Source organism: Triturus cristatus, chromosome 7 (assembly GCF_964204655.1).
Source record: "Triturus cristatus chromosome 7, aTriCri1.1, whole genome shotgun sequence".
In the NCBI taxonomy this organism is placed as follows: domain Eukaryota; kingdom Metazoa; phylum Chordata; class Amphibia; order Caudata; family Salamandridae; genus Triturus; species Triturus cristatus.
Window position 1 is genome coordinate 431736011 of NC_140590.1, and position 22328 is coordinate 431758338.

A 22328-nucleotide genomic window follows, 5' to 3' on the forward strand; every position below is an offset into this window, starting at 1 on the left:
GCATGAACACTTCCCTTTCCACCGCCTCCCCACCAATGCCATTTCTCACCTTATACCCCATCCTCTCACTGTATCCCTTAGTTAATTTCAATCACGTAAAGCCTGTGATAGCCATAAATAAGCCTGGTATTTGTTAAGCACGAAGTAATCACCCCTAAGGGTCTCAAGGTGCTGGAGGCCGTCGGTAGATTAAGGGAGTTCTGCCTTGAGTCACATGGTGCTGAGCAGAGCTGCCACCGGGATCCAACCGTGAGCACCAAGCTCCCGAGTCAGTCGCTCTGGCCGCTGCGCCACATCTCTCCCTAGCCATAAGAGCAAATACATAGCTAATATTTCATTTATTTATTGTAGTGCGGACAGAATAAATCATTCATCTGAGTAGAGCCAGTGGCCCAGGAAAGGCCCCTAAAATGAAAAGCACCGAATGCTAAGTACTCTAGGCGCTCGGTAGCGGCTGCAGCCTCCTGGTGCCTGACAGTTAGTTCAGCGAGGCAGATTGATGCTCAACAGGTTAACTCGGACGGCCTTATCGGGACCCCCGGGCACTATACTGGTCGGGAGAACAGTTGAGAAGGGGCCCTGTGCTGTCCAAATATAGAGCGCGCCTCCTGTGTGGCTCGGCCCATTGTCTATAAATGCCGGCCGGGCAGCGCCTGGCACAGGGGACCGCCAGGCCGCGCGCAGAGGTATGTGTCTCGCCTTCAGCTAGGAATGTTCGCCATTGCTCTACAAAGGCTCTCTACCGAGGCAATGCATAAGAGAGGTTCCATCATTCGCTATAAGTAGATGAAATGACAAACCGGGACTTCTTCATTACACCTGGGGTGTGTGAAAGTGTAACTTTAAAAGTCCACTTTGGGAATTCGTGTATTTTTAAAGTTTTCCCTAGACTTGCCATCTAAAATCTGACCTTTTTTAAAGTCTTCATTACAGTTAGAACGCATGCAGTCATATCTTTTTTTTATTTCTTCACTCGACTTAAAATGTTTAAGGTCAAGTATTGTTTGTATTCATCACGTGTGTTAATATGTGTGTATTTATACTTTTTAACCATACAATGCGGCGGATATGCATGAAGTTATATTTTTGTATTTCTTACTAGTTAGGAGTGTGAAGGCATCTATGTTTTGTTACTATAATTACTGACAATGAATACGTTTCGTATTTTGTGCGATGTGAGTGATTCCAGACTGGCAGCTTTATAAGATGGAATCATTCATACGATTTCAAAAGTTATAGCGTGTAAAGACAATTGTAGCATCGAGAGTTGCTGTCAGGTCTGCTTTTGAGGAAGGGATTTGGGGAGGGGCCTGTGTTTGCGCCTGCCAGGCCAGGATCATGACTTATTTGCGGCGACTGTTGACAGCCCTTTAATTACTGTAGAAAGCTGAGCTCGATGTCTTTTGTCTAACACATGTGTCACAGATCACAACAAGAGGCAGAAACTGAGCCAGGCACCGATAAGAGACAGCCCGCGCCGAAGGACGTCTCCATACTCTGCACAGTAGGATAGTTTTTTAATCATACCTTTTTAAAATACTAATAAAACTCAATGCGTGTTGATAGATCGATGGACAGACAGGCAGAAAGAAGAATGACTTGGAATGTTAGTGACTCTCTACAGAGAAACTGACGTCACTAAACAAGAAGTATCTAATGCTAATGCCCCACGTGTATGCAATCTTTAATTTTCCAAAGCCACGTATAGAAATAAAAATGGAAACTTGCATTAAATCGTGCACTTGTAGGACTTCCTGTTTCAGGGAGAGGTGGTTTAACAGGTGGGACCAGGTGCATTTGAACATGAAATGGAATCAGTGGATTCGGTGCACTGTTGACAGTTCGTGCCTTGAGGGTGGCTTTTGATGGTCTGTCATTAAAACGCTATAAAAGCAGCTATTCTATATTTATTATACAACTCCGTATTGGGTTGTAAAATAGAGGCAGCCTGCAATGGGGAATTCATTATGGAAGGAAAAATCATAGCACTGTAAATAGAAAAGCATGAATTGTGTTTAAAAAAATAATAATAGATCAACGTTAAGATGAACTATTCCAAAAGCCCCTCTGAATCCATGCCTGGAAGGAAAGACTGCCACCCAAGTCGAGGTGCGACGGTGACTGAACTCCTGTTGGGAAGGGAATGATGTCCCAGATGGGGAGCTGATTGTATCCCAACTGGGTAGGTTAGTATACTTCAGTGGGAATGTACCTGTATCCCATTGGAAATGTGAATATATTCCAATGGGGAAGGTTAGAATACTCCAGCTGGGAGGTAACTGTATCCCACTGGGAGGGTGATTATATTCCAACAGGAATGGTTGGAGTTCTTCATTGGGAAGGTATCTGTATCCCACTGGGAAGGTAATTATATTCCAACATGGAAGGTTAGTATACTTTAGTGGGAAGGTACCTATGTCTCAATAGGTAGGTGATTATATTCCAACAGGGAAGGATAGTATACTTCAATGGGAAGGTACATGAATGGTGAATATGTTTCAACTGGGAATGTTAGTACACTTCAGTGGGAAGGTGCCTGTATCCCACTGGGAAGGTGATTATATTCCAATGGGGAAGGTTAGTATACTTCAGTGGGAAGGTGCCTGTATCCCACTGGGAAGGTGATTATATTCCAATGGGGAAGGTTAGTACACTTCAGTGGGAAGGTGACTGTATCCCACTGGGAAGGTGAATATATTCCAATGAGAAAGGTTAGTATACTTCAGTGGGAAGGTGCCTGTATCCCACTGAGAAGGTGATTATATTCCAATGGGGAAGGTTAGTATACTTCAGTGGGAAGGTCCCTTTATCCCACTGGGAAGGTGATTATATTCCAATGGGGAAGGTTAGTATACTTCAGTGGGAAGGTACCTGTATCCCACTGGGAAGGTGAATATATTCCAATGAGAAAGGTTAGTATACTTCAGTGGGAAGGTGCCTTTATCCCACTGAGAAGGTGAATATATTCCAATGAGAAACGTTAGTATACTTCAGTGGGAAGGTGCCTGTATCCCACTTGGAAGGTGATTATATTCCAATGGGGAAGGTTAGCATACTTCAGTGGGAAGGTACCTGTATCCCACCTGAATGGTGAATATTTGTCAACGGGGAAGGTTAGTATACTTCAGTGGGAAGGTGCCTGTATCCCACTGGGAAGGTGAATATATTCCAATGAGAAAGGTTTGAATACTTCAGTGGGAAGGTGCCTGTATCCCACTGGGAAGGTGATTATATTCCAATGGGGAAGGTTAGTACACTTTAGTGGGAAGGTACCTGTATCCCACTGGGAAGGTGAATATATTCCAATGAGAAAGGTTAGTATACTTCAGTGGGAAGGTATCTGTATCCCACTGAGAAGGTGAATATATTTCAACAAGGAAAGTCAGTATACTTCAGTGGGAAGGTACCTATATCCCACTAGGTAGGTGAATATGTTCAAACAGCTACGGATAGTATACTTCAGTGGGAAGGTACCTATATCCCACTGGATTTGTGAATATAGTCCAATGGGGAAGGTTAGTATACTCCAGCTGGGAAGTTAACCATTTCCCACTGGGATTGTGATTATATTCCAATGGGGAAGGTTAGTATACTTCAGGGGGAAGGTACCTGTATCCCACTGGGAAGGTGATAATATTCCAATTGGCAAGCTTACTACACTTCAGTGGGAAGGTACCTGCATCCTACCTGAATAGTGAATATATATTTCAATGGGAAAGGTTAGAATACTTCACTGGAAGGTACCTGTATCCCACTGAGAAGGTGAATATATTCCAACAAGGAAAGTTTGTAAACTTTAGTGGGAAGGCACCTGTATACCACTGGTAAGGTGAATGTATTCCAACATGGAATGTTAATATTCTTCAGTGGGAAGGTACCTGTATCCCACAGGAAATGTGAACATTTTCCAATGGGGAAGGTTAACATACTCCAACTGGGAAAGCACCTGTATCCCACTTGGAAGGTGATTAAATTCCAACAGGGAAGGATAGTATACTTCAGTGGGAATGTCCCTGTATCCCACTGGAAATGTCAATATATTCCAATGGGGAAGGCTAGTGTACTCCAGCTGGGAGGTAACTGTATCCCACTGGGAGAGTGATTATCTTCCAATGGGGAAGGTTAGTATATTTCAGTGGGAAGGTATCTGTATTCCACTGGAAATGTGAATATATTCCAATGGGGAAGGTTCATATCTTTCAGTGGGAAGGTACCTGTATCCCACAGGAAATGTGAACATTTTCCAATGGGGAAGGTTAACATACTCCAACTGGGAAAGCACCTGTATCCCACTTGGAAGGTGATTAAATTCCAACAGGGAAGGATAGTATACTTCAGTGGGAATGTCCCTGTATCCCACTGGAAATGTCAATATATTCCAATGGGGAAGGTTAGTGTACTCCAGCTGGGAGGTAACTGTATCCCACTGGGAGGGTGATTATCTTCCAATGGGGAAGGTTAGTATACTTCAGTGGGAAGGTATCTGTATTCCACTGGAAATGTGAATATATTCCAATGGGGAAGGTTCATATCTTTGAGTGGGAAGGTACCTGTATCCCACTGGGAAGGTGATTATTTTCCAACAGGGAAGGTTAGTATAATTCAACTGAGAAGGTAACAGTAGCTTCTGCTGAGGAGGGCAGCATGCCTCAACTAGTGAGATGAATATACTCCAACTAGGAAGGTCATTGTGTCCCAACTAGGAAGGTAACCATAACTCCTGTTGAGAAGGGCACAATAGTCCAAATGGCAAGCAAATATACTTAATCTGCGAAGGTGACTGTGTCCCAACAGGAAACGGAATTAGTCCAGTTGGGAAGGTACCTGTTTCCCGTCTGGGAAGGTGAATATACTTCAGTTGGGAAGGTTAGCATACTCCAGCTGCGACGGTAACTGTATATACTCCTATTGGGAAGGGCATCATTTCTCAACTAGGAGAGAGGTTGTACTCCAGCTGGGAAGGTAACTGTATGCCAGCTTGGAAGGTCTTTATACACTAACTGGGCACTCCAACTTAAAAGTAATTTTACTTCAACTGGGAAGGCGATAGTACCTAAACTAAGAAGGATAAACTAAGAAGGATACGTACTCCAAGAGGGAAGTTAATTGCATGTCACATGATCAGGTAACTGTACTCAAACTGAGAAACTGACTCTGTCCCAGCGGAGAAGGATATTGGGTCAGTAACCGGAAAGTAACCCTACCCCATTTGCAAAGCTTACAGTGCTTCCACAGGAAGGCGATTGTACACAAACTGAGCTGGGATGGTAACTGCACCTGACTTAAGCTGGAGGGATGAGTGTACTCAGCTGGGGAGGGGAGTGCACTATAACTGGCATCGAGAACGGTGCCCCAACTGAGTGGTCAGCAGTGTGCCAACTGGAAAGCTATTTGTACTATAAGACATATATTTTGATCTGGTGGATCTACTCCACTACATGGACATTTAGAAGGACTCTCTCACAAAACCACCACCAACATCCAGATAATACAAAAGTGATGTGTCTCATCTGAGGTCCAATTAATTAGTGCCTAACACACCCTTCTGAGTGTTTCTCTCCTCTTTAACGGGCGTCCCTGGATGAAAGCATCTGAAGCAGAGACGTTTGCACAATAAGTTGGAGGCATTTGGAATTCCTACCCGAAATGTGGCAAAAATGTGCAGGGAAGCAACGGGTCTAATCCTCAATCACCCCGCCCTCCTTAGTGTGCACACAACACTTGCAAACTAATCAACACGCCGATTCGTGTCAGTGGCGTTTTCTAATCGTAGACAGACACCTGTGTAAAGTTGCCGGCTTGACTTCACCCTCTGAGTGTAACCCGTTGACGTACAGAGAGGGTCCGCCAGGTGGTTCTTCGGGTGTTCACAAACTGCACAACCTGCTTGCAATGAGCGAACACGTCAGCTGGCCCAGCAGGTGTCTCTCCAGCTCTGCCGGGGTTAAACAAATATTATTCCTTGAGTATTTTAGAACTCACGTTCGAGTTACCCGCGCGAGCTTCGAGGCATATTATCAAGCCAGGCGATACAATTATCGCCGCTTTAGCGGCAGAAAACTGCCGCTAAAACGGCGATAATGGGCTTGATAATATGCTCTATGGAATCCCAATTGACGCCCATGTTAAATGTGAAGGACGTCTAACATGGGCTTCAATTGGAATTCCATAGAGCATATTATCAAGCACATTATTGCCGTTTTAGGGGCAGTTTTCTGCCGCTAAAGTGGCTATAATTTTATCGCCTGGTTTGATAATATGCCCCTTCCTATCGTAACTCTGTACGACTTACATTTCTACAGCCGCGGAATAGCCAGTGTATGATGGGCACCAATGCGAGAAGAAAAAAACGCGCCCACTGCCGCTGTGTGAAGTGTGAAACACAGCATTGAGGGATCAGTGGGCCCGTCAGGCCTCTGGGCCCCGGTGTCACTGCACCTGCTGCACAATGCAAGCTAGCCCCTGATCTGCCGTGTTATATACAGGGCGCGGCTTGCACCCAAAGCCATGTCGACCTTAGTGAAAGCCCAAAACAGCAGGAGCGCTTTAATACATACATTTGAAGCAATCGGATTTTGCCTGAGCAAACACTCTTTGTGATCGCAGAAAAGATCCTTCCATCTGTAAATGTGAATTTCTTTCAGCAGCTCTGAGAACACTGCTATTCAATAGACAGACAGCGACAGCCCTGCTGACCACCTCGGTCGCATCCAGATTTCACAAGCAGGTGCCGTTGCCGCGCCTGCTGGCGGTCCTTGGTGCCTCCACAAGGGCATGGTGCGGGCATGCATAGGCAGGTGTGGGCTCCTCCCAGAATGTCAATCAGGGAAGGGGCTTAGCAGGGTGCCATCTGGTCGGCCATGTCACTCGTGGTGGCTCACCATACATCATGTAATTGGCTTCTAAATATAAAAGAGTTTTTTACAGGAGTGGGTGAGTTAGACAATCGTTGACACTAACAAGGTCGCAGCGTTTGGGAAAGCGCTGCATGAAAGAGATAAAAATACTTGCAGGTGGCTGGGAGGGAGAAGCCACTGCAAGGGTGGAATCCTTTACATAGCAGATTCATAAGCGCCTTCAGCTATTGAGAGGCAAACAGCCTTGAATGTGTGAAAGAAAATCCCGATGGGGACCTGCCCTGGCAGTATGTCCTTGGTGGTTATATCTTCCATTAAGTCTGTTGCAAAGTGCTGACAGATTGCAAGAGCAATAGATAGAGGTATAGGGAGAGTTTTATTTGCCCAGGATCAAACAGTTTGTTAAATTAGTAAACCCTAGACTACACCACACTGCTACTTTATGAAAAACAGCGGTAAAAGTAGAGGCATCTGAGGGGCACGTCAAGTCCATCCTTTTTTTAACTTAAGGAAAACAGTTTCCCCACTTTTTTGGATGAAGCCTACCAGGCAGTGTAGCTGTCTGGTTTACTAAAGACATCTTGGGGACATTTGGAAAGTTTCCCTGGGAATGCATTCCGTTTATTGCTCACTATTGGCTTTGTGGTTCGTAGGTCACACTTGCTTGCTTTCTATTTGCTGGCTACATTTGTTTTAGGCTGTCAGGCTTGAGTTGGTCCCTCCCATGGAGCATAACCTATTTATTGTATCCTTCTATCAGTGCTCATTTCTGTAAACATGCCTTTAAATCTTGTTCTTATCTTGTCACACTTGCTATGCATTCAAAGACAGAGGTTAATTGTCAAGCTCTGTCTACCAAGGGTGCTTGGTGTTTATTTTTCTCTGACTTCAAAGTGAGAGACTTTATATGACAATCATGCTGACTGTTGGGGTGTGCTGGAGGAAGGCTGTATGATGTCATTTTTTCTAGTACAGAACAACATTTAGATGTCTGTAAATAAACTGTGCAGATATTTCAAAATCAAATATCAAAATTAGGAAAGCACAAATGAAGCATATTTTTTGTAATTCTGAAGTGTGGTGGAAACAATATTTTAATACAATCAAAACAAATCAGTACACTAGGTGATGGAATTTCCACATATTATCTTTTGTGCACTGTATAGTTTTATTAGTAAAGGAAAATGGGCAAATGGAATGGGCAGTTCAGATGCAAATGTGTTGTTTGTAATGGCAGTGCTCTATCACACCATGAATACTTCGCACTATGCCACTGTATACCCCTCAATTCTACGCCTCTCTGTGACATGACCCTCCACTCTATGACACTTCACAACACTCCACTCTATCATACTCCACTCCATGTCACTTAATTCTACACCACTCTATGCCACTCCACTCCACTCTATGACATGCCATTCCTTCCTACATCACTCTACTCTATACCACTCTACACTACGCCAATCTATGCCACTCCATTCTCTACACTCCACTCTACGCCACTCTACTTCACTCTATGCCACTCCATTCCATGACACGCCACTCCACAACACGCCCCTCCACTCTAAGACATGTTGCTGTACAGCATGCCACTCCACTCCACTCTGTTCTATGACATGCCGCTCTACTCTACTCTACGAAATGGCACTCCACTCTATGGCACTCTATTCTCCTCTATGACACGCCACTTCATGACAACCCACTCCACTGTATGCCACTCCACTCTACTCTACGACACGCCACTCCAATCCCCTACCCTCCATGCTCCTTCACTCTGCATCCCTTCACTCTATGATACTCCACTCCACACCATTCTAGTCTATGACACTTTACTCCACTCTATGCCACGCCACTCCATTCTGCTCCACTTCACTCTGCTGGACTTCACTCTATGCCACTCCACTCTACTACACTCTACAACACTTTACGCCTTCTACGCCCCTCCACTCTATGCCTCTCCTCTCTATACCCTACCACTCGATGACACACTACTCCACTCTATGCACTCTAAAACACCCAACTCCATTTTGTGATGCTTTATTCAGCTCACTATATGCCACTCTATGACGTTTTACTCCACTCTATTCTACAACACACTGCTTCACTCTACTCCACTCCACGTTAGACCACTGCACTCTACGCCAATCTATGCCACTCTCTGCCACTCCACTCGATGACACTCTGTGCCTTTTCAATCTATGCCATTCTACTCTACTCTATGTCACTCCACTCTAGGACACACTACAACACTCTACTCCACTCTATGCCATTCCACTCTACAACAGTACTCCACACTATGCCACGCCACTCTACAACAATCTACTCCGCTCTATGCCACTCTACTCTACAACACTCTACACAACTCCCTCTTTGCCACTCCATTTTACTTTACTCCACTCAATGCCACTCCACTCGACGCCACGCCACAACACTCAACACAACTCCACTCTATGCCACTCTATTACACTCCACAAAACTCCACTCTACTTTACTCTATGCAACTCAGCGTCACTTTGACAGTCTATGCAACTCCACAACACTATACAACTCCATTCTACAACACTCCAATCCATGACACTCCACTCCACACCACTCTCTCTTCTTTACACCACTAACTTTGAGCCATGCTAAACAACAGCCACACTGGCGTACAACATGGCTAAAACACATTGATGAAGCCACTAGCTCTTGAATAGGCATAACTCTTTGGCGTTTGCCAATGCTTGTTGTGAAAAGTCAAACCTTTCCGGGATGGTTAATTCCGACAGTTGAAAGCTTCTGCAGAAGTCTAAGGCAAGGAGCCTCCTTTGCTTTGAAACTGAGGGATGGGCAGACAGCTAAACAGGCCTCTTGCCAGGGTGCCTGCTCATCTAAAAGAAATGTAAATGTGACCAACTAGTTAACATGCAAATGCAAAGGGTGCTTGGAAGCTGGTATTGGCTTTAGTTTGTCAATTGAAGCTTCCTGATGACACATATTTAGTATTTTTGAGTTGTATTGCAGGGAAGTTACTAGATGAGCTGTGAAGCGTGTGCTTTTAAAAGACAATTATAAAAACAATTTGCACTATGTACAGTCTGGGTATTACAAAATCTATATTTTAGAAGTACTTACTCATCTTAACCCTTTATGACCATTTTGTAACAGCCTGTCTTATACTGTATATAATGCAAGTTTAAAATAATGGCTTCTACATATATACACTAAACATATTCAAGTCACTACTCTCCACTGCACTAACCAGGTTTCAGTTCTGTGGGTCTCTGGTTACATGCAAATACCTCTGAAGTACATTAACTAATGGAGGTTTCATAATGTACAATAGTGCATTTCTTAATAATTAACTTAACTCACATTTATTTTTATTTAAGTTGTGTGTTAACATTGTATGCTGACGGTAAAAGATTGAAAAAAGTTACAGAATATTTTGTTTTTTAGCCACGCCTTTGACTCCACCCCCACGTTCACTCACTCCGCCCACACTGTGCAAAGCACTCAGTTACAATAGTTGTTTTAATGCACTTCAACAGCTGCCAATGGCTGTACATTTATCGCTGTACTGTATTTTGGTGAATAGAACATGTGACTATGCACTTCTTCCCTCCCCAGGTAATATCCAGTGCTTTTTAGAACCATATGCTCACCAGCAGCTCTTCTGCTGCATCTAAGTTCTCCCAATCTTTCCAAAAGGGGAGCATAGGGATAATTTTAAAAAAGTTCTTGTCCAAGAGCGCACACTTTGCCCAAATGGGAGTCCGGAATTAAAAAAAAAACTGTTTACTCTGATTCCACATTTCAGTATAGTTCACTAGTCTACAACTGGGCTGTAATTCTGATGACAAGGCCACGGGGCTGCAGTTCCAAGTGAAATGTCAGAAATGTCAATGTGTTGTGGGCCCTAGCCAGCTTTTGAATACAATGTTTATTCCTATCATGTTTAGGTGAAGTGGTAAAGCTAGGATTAGTAGTTTTTTGGGCTATAATGTACCAACCGGACCATGTCCAGTGGCAGTAGGTTGTTACTGAGCAGTATGTGTGATAAATAATGGTATTTCCCATTGGTGTTTCAACGCTTAAGACAATTTCATTCCATTTGGATAGTAGAGTTGTTAATTTTCTAACTTCCCTTGGGACCATGGGGCTCAGCAGTCGCTGCTCACATTACTCGCGGATGGGGGTGGGGTGGTCGCACCGGGGTTCGTGCGGGTGTTCGCGCGGGGAGGATTTAAAAATAAATAAAAAAATATCTTACCAATTCCGGTGCCGCCTCTGCTCCTGGCTGGGTCCCGCATCAGGAAGGAGGCATCCTCCCTCCCCTCCCCTAAGCCAATCACAATGCTGCAAAGGCAGTGTTGTATTTGGTGCAGACAGCGCCCAGACGGGCGCCTGTAGGGAGGCCATTTTCTCTATGTAGGCTGCATGCAGTATGTGTGATAAATAATGGTATTTCCCATTGGTGTTTCAACGCTTAAGACTATTTCATTCCATGTGGATAGTAGAGTTGTTAATTTTCTAACTTCCCTTGGAACCATGGGGCTCAGCAGTAGCTGCTCACATTACTCGCGGATGGGGGTGGGGTGGTCGCACCGGGGTTCATGCGGGTGTTCGCGCGGGGAGGATTTAAAAATAAATAAAAAAACATATCTTACCAAGTCCGGTGCCGCCTCTGCTCCTGGCTGGGTCCCGCATCAGGAAGGAGGCATCCTCCCTCCCCTCCCCTAAGCCAATCACAATGCTGCAAAGGCAGTGTTGTATTTGGCGCAGACAGCGCCCAGACGGGCGCCTGTAGGGAGGCCATTTTCTCTATGTAGGCTGCATGCAGTATGTGTGATAAATAATGGTATTTCCCATTGGTGTTTCAACGCTTAAGACTATTTCATTCCATGTGGATAGTAGAGTTGTTAATTTTCTAACTTCCCTTGGGACCATGGGGCTCAGCAGTCGCTGCTTACATTACTCGCGGATGGGGGTGGGGTGGTCGCACCGGGGTTCGTGCGGGTGTTCGCGCGGGGAGGATTTAAAAATAAATAAAAAAACATATCTTACCAAGCCCGGTGCCGCCTCTACTCCTGGCTGAGTCCCGCATCAGGAAGGAGGCATCCTCCCTCCCCTACCCTAGGCCAATCACAATGCTGCAATGGCAGTGTTGTATTTGGCGCAGACAGCGCCCAGACGGGCGCCTGTAGGGAGGCCATTTTCTCTATGTAGGCTGCATGCAGCCTACATAGAGAAAATGCAGAGTGCGCATGACTGGTTTGGTCGGCCCTCACAGTCAGGGCCCACAGCATTGGGCAAGCCACTCCTCCCTGACCTACCCACCCGTCCCAACAAGGCATGTTCTTCTTTCTCGCAGCGCAAGAAGCAGAAACATGAAATGGTATTTAAAACACCATTTTATGTTTCTGCTTCTCACACTGCATGAAAGCACTGGGGCGACGCTCCTCTGCTCTAATGAAGGAGCCGATCCTGGTGCTCGGTTATATCTCTTCCCCTGGAACTTGCAATGCTAGCCCATGTGTGTGAGGCCCAGGGCAAAGGGTTCTCCCTCCCATGGCCTCGCAGCACTAGACCATGGCAGTGATGCCCAGGGAACCACCCTCCCATGGGACTTGCAGCACTTGAACCATGACAGGGGTATACAAGGGAGGGAGCCCTCTCATGGCCCACAAAGCTAGACACGTATTAGAGGCCCAGGGAAAAGCACCCCTGCCTTTGGCTTCACAGCTCTGGAATAGTGGCAAGACCCAGAGGGTGGGTGTGACAACATTGCTGTGAGGCTCAGGGAAGAGGGTTTTCCTCCATTGGGTTTCCCTTTCCGGGCCTCCCAGTGCTAGTCATGCATGCTGAGCAGAGTGAAGGTCCTTACACTAGCTACGGTGTAGCACTGAGAGGCCTAGAGGTTGGGGTTCTCCTTCCCTGGGCTCAAGGGCAATTTTCTCACAGTGTGGTACCATGACTATACGCATTGGTCCATATCAAGGGCATAACCATCAGTGATGTAGCAGATGCTTTGGCACCAGGCTCCAGGTGTATTAGGTGCCCAATGTATCCAAATTGTGGGTGTATTTTACTGTGAATCTAGTGAACAGGGATCTGGGAATGCATTTACTTTGCACCAGGGCCGATGGCACCATTACCATGCTACTTGCCTCTTTTTTTTACGGTATCGCAGCCATGTGCCAGCACTGTCAGGTCCTGGAGCGGCCCTCCTTCCCGTGTCCATCACAGGAATGGATGGGTACTCAGGAGAAGGACCATCAAACCGTGGGCTTTCCAGCACTGGACCATGGGTGCAAGACCTAAGTGATGAGATGTCTTTCTCTTGGGTGTGGCTCTCAATTGTGCAACAGGTACAGTGGCAGCAGGGCTAAGGAATGTTAGGGTAAAATGCACCAAAATTATTACTGTGTTTTACTGTCCTGCATGCTTTGCTTGCATCAGGGGTAATGGAAACATGTCTCTGCCACTAGGCCTCTTTCCCCGGGGCCCTGCAGCCATGGTATGGTGTTCCGAAACCCTGGGGATCCAGAGCTGAAAGGCCCATCTGTCCCTAGAGCTAGTATCTATGGTCTAGTGCTGCAAGGTATAAGGGAGGGAGACTCCTCCCTGGGCCTAGCAGAACCGGATCATGTCTAGAGGGCCCAGGAGGAAGAGGCCCTCTGAGAATTATAGTTGTCAACAGTGTAACACATGCAGTGGTACTGTGAGTCTTTGGGGTATAGGCAAATGGACTAAGTTATGGATATATTTTACTATTCGGTCAGTTGTCGGGGGGTCGTGGAGGAACAATTTACCTTCCTTGCACCAGGGCCAATTGCACAATGGAATAGGTTTGGGCAACATTTAAATTGCACCAGTGTAATTTACGTAATTTTCACATAATTACATGTTACACTTTTGGAGCGAGATTCCTAATACTACCCATTACACCACTTCACTTAATTATGCCCCAATCACACACAATTACTGCAAATGTATAGGAAAAACAGAATGCAGACAGCTGTTGTTCACTGTGCTTTAGTTTTTCGGCACTATGTTTTTTAGCACCAAATGTGTTTTCATAAAATATTGCATCAAGGATACATTTCATTATAAAAGATAGCATGAAATGACAGATTTGCATTTCAAATAATTTCATGTAATTTGTCAAAATATTGCACAATTTCATGCAAGGAAATTATGAGAATTTCACACACTCTTAAAATTGATATGCCACTGGCTCCCCTTCTCTTTGCCTCCCAGGAATTGCCCTGGATTGCAAGGCCTAGGGAGAGGTACGACGTCCATGAGAGTCGCAACACAGGTTGTATGTTGTTTTATTAGATGCTGTGTTTTTCTCAGCTTATTCATCAGAGGCTGAAAAACAATGAAATCGGGATATTTTATATCACATCCATGACCCTTTACCCCAAAACTCCACCCATCCCTGAATCCTAAAAACCCTCACCAACCTAAACTCCACTATTCATGACCACTAAAACCTCTCACCACCCCTTAAGCTCCACACATACCTTACCCTAAAAAAATCACATCGTCTAAACTCCAATTATCTCTGAACCCCAAAAACGTCTCACCACCCATTACTTCCACTCATTTTTAAACCCCAAACCCCACCCATCTCTAACTTCTAAAACTTCCTCACCACCTCTAAACTCCACCCATCTTGGAACCCAATAAACCCCTTTTCTACCAATAAATTTCCCCCATCCAGGACCAAATATACGGTGGACTAAGATTTCATGCACACGTATAAGGGCTTTAAGGGCAATTCTCGATCGGGTGGTAGTCAGTGCAGGGTGGTGACATCCTGCCATGTCTTGAGATACTAAATATGAGACAAGCAGCAGCATTTTGCATAAGTTGAAGTCAAAAGATGTGTCTCTCAGCGATGGCTAAATGAGTGCTTTTAGTGCAATCCAACCTATATTGAATCAAGACTTTGACTACTGGTATGTGCTAAATCCTAGAAATGTGTGATAAATGTATCTTCAAGTTGTTGAGTTGTCCAAAGCACATACCAGACGCACTTGACACTTGTGTTTTGAGTGATAGATTAGTGCTAAAATAGATGCCCAGATTGCGTATGCACTTACATGGGGATGGAGGAGGTTGTACAAACTAAGGCCAACAGACTGTGAGCCAGGAAGGAGATGCTTTGTCGATTAGAAGCAGCACCTCGGTTTTGGTAGTATTTATCTCTCAGGAAGTTAGAAGATAGCCAATATAGTGCAACATTAAAGCAATTGATCATAATCTTTCCATCTGGTACAAGGTTCATATTTCCACTCTGATTATACATGATTTGAATGTAATCCACTCATATATATGCTTACCCATGGATTTTATTGGAGAATGGATTAAAAAGTAGTGAAATCGGATTGATCTTTGCAGGGCACCACAATTGCTTAGGTGTGGAATGAACAGGTGGTAACTTAGTGATCTGATGACGGTCATGGAGAATTTCATCTAGGGTTTTTTCAGAATGGAATGACTTATTGTATAGAATGCTGTTTACAGGTATAACAGACTAATGCCCTAGCAACCTTATTATCGAACAGGCATTGAAGATCATCTAAAAACAATAGGATCAACAGTTCTGTACTGTGTCCTGTCCAGAATGTTGCCTGGATAGTATCCAAAAGAATATTGTCTTCAATAAATTGCTGGAGCTGTTTACATTACAAACCGGTTTTTCCAAAAGTATGTCAACAAATGGTAAAAGGGAAATTAGTCAAAAGTTGTTGAGATGTTATCGGTCAAGAGAGTATTTTTTTGACAGATTTCACAGTGAAATTGTTCTGTGTGATGGGGAAAATAGCTTCTACTTAAGAACTGTGAAATTGAACCTGCAATTGAGTTTTGAGAAAAGGGAGAAGTAGTTTTCTGAATTTAGTTGGACATAAGGCAGTTGGATGACAGTTTGTAGCAGTATCATCAAGACTGATGTGAAAGAGTTAAAAGTAATCACAGATTGAGCATTGAAAATTGTCATAGAATAGATATCAGGTATGGTACTTTTTCTGCCTAGATGTTTTCTCATATTAGTTTAATCTTGTTGAAGATAAATTGAGCAAGATTTTATATACATATATATGTGCATATATCTCCATGGCCCTGAGGAAGGCTACAGCCGAAACATGTAGGCTATCTCACGCTGCTGCACATGTGAAAAAAATGTTGAATAAACCTGAAGAACCGAATTGGATGGGCAGCATGTTGTTTTCTACACCGTTTGAATGTGAGGCTATTTAACGTTTCAAGAATGGACTGTCTATGTATATATATATTTCTGTATTCTCCTTTTCCTTCTGTTAGAAAGATGACGACGCCGTGTGCAGATAGTAAAAGCTTTATTTGTCGGCCTCCATTGTACGCGTTTCAGCTGCGTACAGCCTTGTTTAACAATGTGTGAGTGGTGGATTTCGAGGACTCCAGATACTGCCATTAATTGGAAATAAGCAACAGCCTAAGATTATGAGCTAAAAGCATAATTTTGAATTGACTCAGTATTTTACACACTGCACTGCGAAAATATTTATGAAAGCAAAATGAAAAGAAAAACGAGTAACAGTGAACTTTATAAGATTCTGAGACTCCACATTCAAAAAGCATGTTGGGATTTGTAGGATGTCAGTACCACATGGATACGTGGGAGTCTGATGAAGGCGTATAAAATATGCAGTTACGCCACAAATCTGTTTATGCAGCTCACTTGTGATTAAGGCTACCAATGTGGCTGAAACGCGTGAGGACTTACAAAAAGGCTGTTTCTTGGTGGAATAAAGTACAAGTGATACCCCCGAAATCTGGTCCGGCATGCTTCTTTTCTTCCAATTGGAGGTTTGTTGGATCTGAATGGAGGTTGTCCGCCCCCAGCGCTGTGACCGCCCTGAAGAGGTCCATGCCCTGTGTGGATACATTCAGCTTGGATATTTTACTAAAAGTAGCAGGGCCCGCCCGCAATGTTCCAAACATTAAGGCACGGAGAATTCCAGCCTAGTATTTTTGGATAACATCGTGTGGCAAGGGAAAGTGAAGTACACTCGTCCTTCACGTTTGGATTTTGAGGACTCAAGATACTGCCATGAATTGGAAATAAGCAACAGCCTAAGATTAGGAGCAATAAGCATAATTTTGAATGGAATCAAATCAGTATTTTACACAGTGCACTGCGAAAATATTTATGAAAGCAAAATGAAAAGAAAAACGAGTAACAGTGAACTTTAAAAGATTATGAGACTGCACATTCAAAATGCATGTTGGGATTTGTAGGATGTCAGTACCAGGTGGATACGTGGGAGTCTGATGAAGGCGTATATAATATGCAGTTACGCCGCAAATCTGTTTATGCAGCTCACCTGTGATCAAGGCTACCAATGTGGCTGAAACGCATAAGGACTTGCAAAAAGGCTGTTTCTTGGTGGAATAAAGTGCTAATGATTCCCCCGAAATCTGGTCCGGCGTGCTTCTTTTCTTCAATTGGAGGTTTGTTGGATGTGAATGGAGGTTGTCCGCCCCCAGCGCCGTGACCGCCCTGAAGAGGTCCATGCTTTATGCAGACACATTCAGCTTGGATATTTTATTAAAAGGTGCGGGACCCGCCCGCAGTGTTCCAAACAGTAAGGCACAGAGAATTCCAGCCTAGTATTTTTGGATAACATCGTGTGGCAAGGGAAAGTGAAGTACACTCGTCCTGGAGGGTTGTTGGATGTATATATATATATATATATATATATATATATATATATATATATATATATAAATATATATATATATTACCTACTGGCAGTCGCCAGTAGGTAGTTATAGTTAGGACCTATTTTCCATAGCAAATCCGCAACATTCTATTTGGAATAACGTTGGCACCGATTGACGAATCTTTGCGAAATTTTCCAAACTTTTGACCAGCTCCGGTCCGCTCCAATCCTGAAAATTTCACGGTGATTCGGTAAGCGGGGGCCGAGAAAAAAGGGGGTTCCCAAAACGCATTTTCCCCATGCATTTTCCCATAGGACCTGTTGACGCAGCTACAGCCCGAACTGCTGAACGGAATTACACCAAATTTGGCAAAGAGGTAGTCCTCAGTTCAGACTCGTGCCTTTTGCTTAAATGGAGTTAAAAAGATAGATATATCTGGGCGGAGCCTAACCACACATCTCATCGTGAGATCTGATTGGCTGTCAGTACTTCATCCAAGAAGTGTTGGCAGCCATCTTGGGACCAATATACATGATAGCACCTCATTAAAAAGCATTGCAGTTAATAGAAGGTGTTAAGACTTTAGTTACATTATAAATCATTTGTTGCTGGTACCATACTCATTTTAGGAATTGTGGTGTGTTCTAAGGTGATTTTACCATGTGAAAAAGCCTTCTGCTGTGATATCATGAATCATGTTTGAGAGAAAACTATTTTCTCATGCTTTTCCCACAGAGGTTTGGAAGGTGATGTATAAGCTAAACTGAGAGCATATTTTCTGTAAATTCACATTATCTCTCCCAGTCATGTGAGAATGAAGTCTGAAATTCTCAGTAAAACATGTACATCCAACAAGGGCAGAGACTGTCAGTTGATTCCTTTGTGTTCTACTGCAGCTTCCCAGAGTGTTCTAAAGAATAACTAGAGCGCTAACAGTCCTATTTATGACAAACGTATTGCACACCTGAAGCCATCTTGATTGGAATAAAGTGGTAACTCTTAAAACATTTAATTTACAAAGGAACAACATGAGGGGTTCATTTTGCCATAGAAATTATGATTAGTGCTGCAGAAAGAAAAATTAGGGCACATTTTGACTTCTCAAATCCTCTTCTATTTCATAAACAAATTCTGACATGCAGACTGAAACATGCACTTTGAATACCAGCAGCAGACTTCCCTGGTGAGCAGTAGCTTTACTACAGTGATCTAATGAGCAACTAGAGTGCTAACATTCTGAATTTATGGCAAATGTGTGACACATCTGAATGCCTTCTTGATGGAACCAAAGTAAAAAACTCAAAGTATTTCCTACTGAGGAGACTGCAGTAAATGAGGAAATTAGGAAACTTCATAACAAATAAATCTCCCAAGATGGCCACCAGAGACAAAAGAGCCAAAATGTAGCCCAAATATCACCCAGATGCAGCCCAAGTATAGCCCAATGACAGAATGTCCCAGAGTGTTCTAACGAACAACTAGAGCGCTAACAGTCTAACTTATGACAAAAGTATGGCACACCTGAAGCCATCTTGATTGGAATAAACTGGTAACACTTAAAACATTTAATTTAAAAAGGAACACAATGAGGGGGTTCATTTTGCCATAGAAATTATGATTAGTGCTGAAGAAAGAAAAATTAGGGCACATTTTGAGTGACTTCTCAAATCCTCTTCTATTTCATTAAAAAATTCTGATATGCAGACTGAAACATGCACTTTTAATACCAGCAGCAGACTTCCGTGGTGAGCAGTAGCTTTACTACCGTGATCTAATGAGCAACTAGAGTGCTAACATTCAGAATTTATGGCAAATGTGTGACATATCTGAATACCTTCTTGATGGAATCAAAGTAAAAAACTGGAAGCATTTCCTACTGAGGAGACTGCGGTAAATGAAGAAATTAGGAAACTTCCTAACAAATAAATCTCCCAAGATGGCCACCGGAGACAAAAGAGCCCAAATGCAGCACAAATATCACCCAGATGTAGCCCACGTGTAGCCCAATGACAGAAGTGTGCAAAACACTTATTTTTTTGTGTATTCGCAGTTTTGTATAGTGCAGACTTGTCAGGTATTGGAGTGCTTTACATGAGCATTGGTTACATCACACAAGATCAAATTCATTTTGGTTGTAGACATGGGGAGATTAAGTGATTTGACCAGAATCACAGAATGTTGAGCTGAAGCAGAAACTCCAACCTGGTTCCCCAGTGGAAAAGTCTGCAGCTCTGGAAGTAACACCACATCCTCTCCCCTAGGTGCAACATTTAATCAAGTGGTCAACTGGATAAAAAAAACAAAGATTACAAATAATTTAAAAGCTCTTTGGCGCTATTTGAAAACTCAGAAAATATGTCCTCATTTTAGTTTTTTAGAGGACTAACCATAATTTTGATGCAAATAAGACCCTCTCATATATGTAATTTCTAAAGGAAATGCTCTAGATATTACAGTTTTGATTACATCAAGATGACGTCAGGCGTTCCACACTTTTGTAATAAATATAGAATGTTAACAATCTAGTTGTTCATTGGGATACTGTTGAGAGGCAGAGGCCAGGGGCACGGACTCTGAACATTGAAGGCAGGTAGGAGAGTGCAGAGGCAACAATTTGACCACACTGGGCAGGCAGGAAGGGCAGTGGCAGCACAACAGACTATGGAGGGCAGTGGAAAGGGGGGCAGGGGCAACAAACCAACAATACATGACTGGCAAGAAAGGCTGTGGCAATATAATAGAAGATTGTTGGCAGCAGGAAGAGGCAGTGGTGGTACAAGCATACATGCCAACATACCCGTTTCAGCCAGGAAACGTCCAATGTTTTTAAGCTCAAATGGGCTTTATTTGATCTGTCTCCTGTCTACAATCTCCTCTTTTTAAATGTAACTCAAAGGGAAAAATCAATACCCCAGTTTTTTTTCAAAATCTCCCTCTTACCAAGTTCAAAATGTTTGCAAGTATGGTACATTGGATCATGGTAGGCAGGAGGAATTGGGGTAGGGACATGGACTCGGATAACAGAGGACAGGAGGGACATGGAGAGGTGCACCAAACTGACCCTACAAGGCAGGTATCAGGGTTTGCAGCAGCACAATACACCACACAGGGCATGCGGGACGGGAGTGCAGCACAACAATCCATAGAAAGCAATAGGGAGGGGACAGGACCATGCACATGGACAACAGAGAACAGAGGGGAAAGAGGCAATGGTAGCTAGCTGACCATAATGGACAGACAGGAGAGAAAGCTGCAGCATAACAGACCATAAAGGGCAGGAGGGATGAATCAGGGGCATTACAATGGAACAGACAAGCCAGGAGGGAGGGAATAGGGGTCTGCACATGGAAACAGAGGGCTGGAGGCAAGGGGGCAGGGCAGGAGCAGCAAGATGACAATGGAGGTCAGGCAGGATGGGCACTAGAAACAAGACACACCATGAAGAGCAACAGTGAGACTGTGATGGCATACACACAGACCATGGAGGGAAGGTGGGAGGGGGTCAGGGGCAGCTAGCTGACCACACAGGGAAGGTGGGAGGGCCCATGGCAGCACAGAAGACCATGCATGGCAAGCGGTAGGGTTAGTGGCAGCACAATGGCTATAATGGGCAAGAAGGAGGGTGCAGGGGCATGCACAAAGGGCCATGGAGGATAGAAGGGAGGGTCAGGACCTGGGCACAGACAAGAGAGTTCAGGGGAAGGGGCCTCACAACAGACCGTGCAGGGCAGGAGGAGCAGTTGCAGCACAACAGACCAGGGAGGGCAGAAGGGTGTGGCAGTAAAATAGACCATGGAGGACAGGAGGAAGGGGATAGGGGCATGGCATGTGGACAGGCAGGGTGGAGGTGGCAGGGACAGGTTACAGTCATCTGACAATGCTAGGCAGGTGGGAGGGGAGTGGCAGCTCAACAGAACACTCAGAGTAGATAGGAGTGGCAGGTCCATGGAACATGGTGGGCAAAAAGGATGGAGCAGGGGCATGCCCAAAGACATCGTAGGGCAGGGGGAAGGAGAATAGGGGCAGCAAGCTATGCACAGAGGCTAAGCAGGAGGTCAATGATGGGCCATAGAATTGGGCAATGGAGGGCAGGAGGAGTGGACTGGTACATCATGCTAAATGGAGGGCAGTGGCAGCACATCAGACCATGCATGGCAGGAGGGAGGAGGCTAGTCCATGGATTCAGACAACAGAGGATAGGGAGGACGTGGATGGGACAGCAAGCTAACTGTTCAGAGAAGGTGGGTATTAGGAACTTTATTGTTTTTAAAATGTGAGTCTGTGCGAACTACTGAAAATATGAACAAGTATGCAGCATAATCTCACTTTTACTCAGGAAGAAGAGGACGTTTGTGACTGACTCCGGGCTCACTTGGCAGAAACACCCCCTGACCCTCCACCCCCATCGCACAATGTAATGCCTGTGAAAAGGTTAGGTGGACGCAGTGTTACATAGAACATAGTCCTGAGAGCACGATTGAAAATGAAAACTAGATATAGTGTATGGTATAAACTATGCACCAAAAAGTGTGATATAAGATGAACCGGGGTGTGAAATATAATAAGCAATACATTGTGCGCAATGACAGATTCATTGGAGAGCGCGAGGTAGCACAGGCACCAGCGCGTGCTATGCGATATGCGCCTTGGAGTGTAATATGCACAGGGCAGTGTTGTGTAACCTAACTAGTCTCTAAAGTTGTAATATAAAATATGTGCTGGGGAGTGTAACGTTGCATATGCACTGTGACAAATATATGGATCCCAGATTGT

General features: G+C 44.2%; 1 protein-coding gene across 2 annotated transcripts in view; it reads left to right on the forward strand.

Moving 5' to 3' along the window:
• The first annotated feature begins 599 nt into the window (after positions 1-599).
• LOC146809876 (myosin-3-like) overlaps positions 600-22328 on the forward strand; it is a 290498-nt gene continuing 268769 nt past the window's right edge. The window contains exons 1-2 of one of the 2 annotated variants that reach the window (XM_085616731.1): positions 638-686; positions 1426-1504. Coding sequence is in view for 1 of the 2 variants with exons in the window: in XM_085616730.1 (XP_085472856.1) it covers positions 636-686 (51 nt within the window). In the remaining variant the exon portion in view is untranslated. Of the gene's footprint in view, positions 687-1425; positions 1505-22328 lie in introns of both variants that reach the window. The other variant, XM_085616730.1, reaches the window with a different exon arrangement.